The sequence below is a fragment of the Echinops telfairi genome, unplaced genomic scaffold (assembly GCF_000313985.2).
Source record: "Echinops telfairi isolate 266 unplaced genomic scaffold, ASM31398v2 ScPeMD7_7417;HRSCAF=8455, whole genome shotgun sequence".
Taxonomy (NCBI): Eukaryota; Metazoa; Chordata; class Mammalia; order Afrosoricida; family Tenrecidae; genus Echinops; species Echinops telfairi.
The window spans coordinates 6,109,420-6,114,743 of NW_022111317.1; the positions used below are offsets into that span (position 1 = coordinate 6,109,420).

At 62.2% G+C, this 5,324-nt stretch overlaps 1 protein-coding gene across 1 annotated transcript in view; it reads left to right on the forward strand.

Annotated features, from left to right (window-relative positions):
- Positions 1–5,324, forward strand: part of NRXN2 (neurexin 2) — a 99,519-nt gene that overhangs the window by 91,602 nt on the left and 2,593 nt on the right. Inside the window, exons 18-19 of the mRNA XM_045297180.1 lie at positions 187–358; positions 3,624–3,713. Coding sequence (XP_045153115.1) covers positions 187–358; positions 3,624–3,713 — 262 coding nt within the window. The remainder of the gene's footprint in view (positions 1–186; positions 359–3,623; positions 3,714–5,324) is intronic.

The window sequence follows — 5,324 nt, forward strand, 5'->3', positions numbered from 1 at the left end:
TGTGTGTGTGTGTGTGACACAGCCCTGCCCTACCCACCTGCCCTCCCAAGGCCAGCCCTGGAAAGGGGCGTTTGAGGCCGTCCAGTGCTGCTGGCCGGGCGGGCGAGCAGTGCTCCTGGGTGGCGTTCTAGAAGGAGTGGCTGGCTGCTTCCTCCTGCTCGCTGACCTCCCCCTCCCCCTCCCCAGGACCAGGGCACCGTGGGGGTGATCTTTAACGTGGGCACGGACGACATTACCATTGACGAGCCCAACGCTATCGTGAGCGACGGCAAATACCACGTGGTGCGTTTCACCCGGAGCGGCGGCAACGCCACGCTGCAGGTGGACAGCTGGCCGGTCAATGAGCGGTACCCTGCAGGTAGGCGGCGCGGGGCCTGCGGAGGGCGTGGGCGGGGCTTAGAGCCGCGAGCGCTGCGGGGGCGGGGCCAGCTCGGGGGCGGGGCCAGAGGGGGGAATCGGCTTTGCAGGGCCTGGGTGCTTGAGCAAGGAGGGGTCCAGTTTGGGGTTCGGGGTTCGGGGGGGTCGGGGAGGAGAGGGGAGGAAGAAGTCAAAAGAGGCAGGCCCAGCTGAGGGGAGGATTCAGAAATGAGGCCCAGGCCGACCTGGGTGGTGGGAGGGCAAGTCTGGGGGTACAGTGGAGAGTGAGTCGGGGACCCAGGACAGCAGAGGCTTAGCCACGGAGAGGCAGAGAAAAGAGGAGGACGAGGACAAGTGACAGGAGTGACGCCGAGGGTCACACGCACACCTTCCCTGACAGCCTCCCTGGTCTCAGACCTTGGGTGGGGGTCAGGGGACCCCGCGGGGCGGCAGTCTGGTGGGGAGCCCCAGGAGGGCACACGCTGATGGCAGGGGACACAGCAGGGTCTGAGGAGCCCCGAGAATTTGGAGGGGGCGTGGAGGATGGGATTGCTGAGGAAGCAGGGAAGGGAGATGGTAGAAACTGGCTTCCCGGGAGGAGCGGAGCAGTGTGGGCGAGACTCGGTCAGTCAGCCAGTTGGGAGGAGGGGGGAGGCCAGCAGCACTTCAGGGGAGCGCTGTGGAACCCCCGCAGAAGCCTGGAGCTTGGCGGGTGACACCGCAGCGCACACGCAGGGCAGACTGGAGCAGAGCGGGGACAGAGAAGCTGCCCACACTGAGAGAAGGGACAGGCATCCCCTGCCTCAGCCCTGCTGAATGAAAGATGCCACTACAGGCCCATGCCTCGCCCGACCCCAGGCCCCCTGGAGAAGACCCACCCCACCGGGCTCTGAGGCTGAAGACCCACCCCCCCAGCTCCTCACTGAGGCCCGGGGGAATGTGGGGGGGGTCCCTCAGATACACACCCACCCCATTAGGGTCACACAGGGCCAGGCCAGACAGATCAGCCCTGCAGAGTCAGTGAGGCTTAGTCTCCCCAAAACACACCATCCAATCAGCCTCTGCAGGCAGGGTGGCAGGTGCCTGGGCTGAGCTGTGCAGACTGGAAGACCACTAGGCCAGGCCAGGCCTGGGGTCCAGTGCTTGGTCCCTTGAAGCTTGGCAGGCCTGAGGCCAGGCCAGGGCAGCTACATTGTTCTCTTTTGCTCAGAGACTCCTGGCTGGGTGCTGGGTGCCAGGTGCCCTCCTGCTGCAGGGTGGATGGAGTAGCCTGAGGGCAGGTGGCTGCCTTTGCCCCCTCTTCAGGCAGATCTTTCAAGAGCCAACTCTCCTCCTGAACCCCTTTGCAAGCCAGCTAGCTAGAGGGGTGAGCCCAGAGAGGGCCCCTCTGGCTCCGGGGGCCCAGGGACACAGCAAATGAGCCAGACTGGCTCATTCCAGGATGAACTCTGGCCAGACCTGGGATCTGGGCTTGGAATTCCTGTGACAGGCGTGTGCCTTTGACAAGTGGCATCTAACCTCTGAGTCTCAGTTCCCATCTCTGAAAGGTGGGGGTGATACTGGCCACCTTGCAGGGCTCTTGTGGGGCATCAGTGAGATAGGAGGAAGGTGCTAGAATGGCGTGCAGGGCTGAGTGGAGGAGCTCAATACACAGAGCTTTTGCTAGACCTGCTTATTCAGCCTCTCACAGGTGGGGCAGGTGGACGTGTCCCTACCTCTCAGTCACACACATACACATACACCACACACTTCTTGGAGTGCCCACTGCCCTTCTGTCCCACACTTCAGGCTCCTACCTCTCCTTCCCGTGCCCCAACCCCAATTGTCCCCCAGGGTAGGAAGCTCTATGGCCCCTCTAATGGAACTCCCAGCTTGGCCACTGACCGGTCTCCTCTACTGGGCTCCTCACGGGTCAGGAGGGGGGCACTGGGAGACCCAGACCCAGTGTTCCCTGGTGGCCATGCAGCCGGCAGATGAGGCAGATAAGAGTTGGGTTAGTGACCGAGACTGCGTGTCCCCCCCGCCCCCCAGGACAATCATGACCCTTACTCCTGCTGTCGCCTTCACCCCCAGTCAACGCACGATGCAGGGGTACTCACAGGACCGCCCAGACACAATGACGACTGTCTGCCTTCACACACACACACACACACACACCACCCCCACCCCGTCTCCAGGGACTGAAGAAACGCAGTGACAGGCAGGAAGAACAGGTGGGGATCCAGGTGGGCAGCCCCGGTGTGAAAAGCAGCATTGTGTAGGGCTTGGAATTGGGGGCTGGTAGGAGAGAATATGGGTGACAGGCCCCTGGGGCCTGGGGCAAGGTCTTGAGGGAGCCAGGAAAGGACAGGGGGGGGGAGGGGGGCTCCGGGTCTGCTCGGAGGGCTCAGGGGTCTGTGGTGAGAGAGCCAGGTGAGGGATGAGGAGGGTGGGGAGGAAGCAGGTGGGCTGGCAGAGGCGGGTCCAGTCTGCAGGGCAGCGCCTGGTGGGCTCCAGGCAAGCCCCTCCCCCACCCCGCTGTCTGTCACCTGCAGCGGCTGGCTCCTGGGTGGCTGCTCAGCACAGCGGAGGGTCTCAGGTCTCGCATGGGGTGGCGGTGGGGCTGTGTGGTGTGCGGTTGGGAAGGCAGGGTGCTGGGAGTCTGTCCGCCTGCCTCATGGATGTGAAGGGAGCGGAGCTGTTTCGAGAAGTTGATCTCACTGCTAACCACGCGTGACCCCCCCACCTCCCCCCTTTAAATGCCGCATAAACCCCGCTTAACCCGCCCCCCCTTCTAAACAGCCCTCTAAATGCAGTAACCAGCTGGGCCCTGACTTAAACCCGCTAAATGCCCCCCATCCCCACCCCAGTGTCCCCCCCTTGGGGATGGGAGCTAATATATGGGGCCGGGATCGCTCGCCCCCAGATAAACCCGTTTAACCTCCAGCCTCCACCTCCCCGCTGCCGTTTCTCTGCTGTGCTTGCTTGTTGTGTGTGTGTGTGTGTGTGTGTGTGTGTTCTCGGCCCTGCCCCTCCTGGAGGGTTTTCGTTGGGTTGCTCCGTGACCCCGGGGTGGGGCTGGTGCCCCTGGGGTGGGGGAATAGCGGGGCCGAAGAAGGGGTCTGCCCTTTCTCGCCCTAGTTTTGGGTGGGGGGCCGCGGCCCCTCTTTCCGTGGCCGGGCGCTGTGCGGCCCCAAGACTGCAGGGCAACGCGTCCGTCACGTCTTTTCTGCCTCCTTTCGACTGCACCGCCTGAGAAACCGACTGTCTTTCTAAACTTTTCCAAGGAAACTTTGATAACGAACGCCTGGCGATTGCTAGACAAAGAATCCCCTACCGGCTCGGTCGAGTAGTTGATGAGTGGCTGCTCGACAAAGGTAATTAACCAGAATTAATGAATGAATTAACTAACTAACTTTAAACACACCATCTTAAAGGTGCAGAGCTCTCCCCCCCCACCCTCCCCAGCCCTTGTGGTCACCCACCCCCAGGCGAAGAGGACCATTGTCCTACCACCAGGACACCCCCCACTCCCCAAAGTGTGGCCAAGGGGCTTGGGTCTTGTAGCAAGTGTCATGGCTTGGGGGATGGGTACCTCAAAGAGCCCCACGCCCCCCCCCCCACCTTTCTCCTTCTGAACCATGGATTGGGTTGGGGTGAACCCTGGGGAGCCCGAACCTCACGGGCACCTTAGCTGGTAGCTGGCAAGCAGGCTGGGGACGTGGGGACAGTAGTAGGTTCCTGCTCTCCAGCCCAGAGGCTTTGGAGAGTGACAGCACTGGGGGGTGGGGGGTGTGAGGGAGGGTTGTCTAGGGAGCGAAGAGGAGCAAAACCCCAGATCCTACCGGGAAGGCCCCCTGAGGCTGCCCTTGGGCCACAGGGTCCCGCACTGACCTGTGCTCAGTCCAGAAGCCCTCTTAGGTGTGGTGGCTGAGAGTGGAGAGAGGAGCAGGCGGGTCCCACAGGGATTTGGGACCAGCGGCCCTGCTGGGTGAGAATGAGTAGGTGGCCTGAGCCTTGGATGGCCCCAGCCGGGGTGAGGGGCTTTGCACCACCCAGGGGAGCTGGGGCCCAGGGGCCAACCCTCCTAGTCCTCCCACTCCCTGGCGGGGGGTGGCGAGCTCTGCACCTCTAAGGCTAAACTCTAGGGGGGACATAGAACGGTTAAACTGCCACTTAACCAGCTGATAACTGTGTATCTAAATGTCCACCGGGGCCTCTCCCACTAAAACCCCAACGTAACACCCCTGCTCGGGGACTAAACATGCTGATAACCAGGTGTGATAAACCCACAACAGGACAGAAAGTTAAAGGGACCCTACCGGGCCATCGCTAAACCTACAGCCACCCTGGGCCGCTGTCTCCAGCGGGGCGAACTTTAACCCTTTGAGGAGTTCATGGCGGGTGGGAACGGGCCCAGGAGGCTCAAAGACCAAGTTTGTTTACCAGCTATGTGGCTTCCTCCTCTCCCGACCCCTACCCTCTACCCCCTTCACAATCCCTTTCCCCAAGTCAGTGGCCAAGGGAGCAGCCCGGGCTCAGGCCAGGACAACTTGTGACCCCAAGGGTTGGGCCAGCTGGACAGGGCCTCTTTGTGGAGGGGACGGCAGAGGGGCAGGCTCAGGAGGGAAGCACTGGGGCTTGCCATGGGAACTCCAGCTGCCCGTCACCAGCCACATGCTCAGACCTCCCCTTCAGGCCTCCAGAAATGGAAGGATGGGGTTAGATCGGCACGTCCCCGAGGCAACAGCCCCCCCATCAAGTCAGGCCCCTCTCTGAGCCTCAGCTCAGCCTGGAGAGCAGCTGCCCCTGCTCAGCTTTGGGAGGTGGGTGAAGGTGCTGGAGAAGAGCACACAGGAGAATCCTGGAGGGGGAGTCTTTCATGCCCAGAGCCTGCCATACGTTCTAAAAAGAACACTCAAACCCACTGCCATCTGGTTGATTCCGACTCATAGCCACTAGCTAGGGCAGGGCAGGGCAGAGCTGCC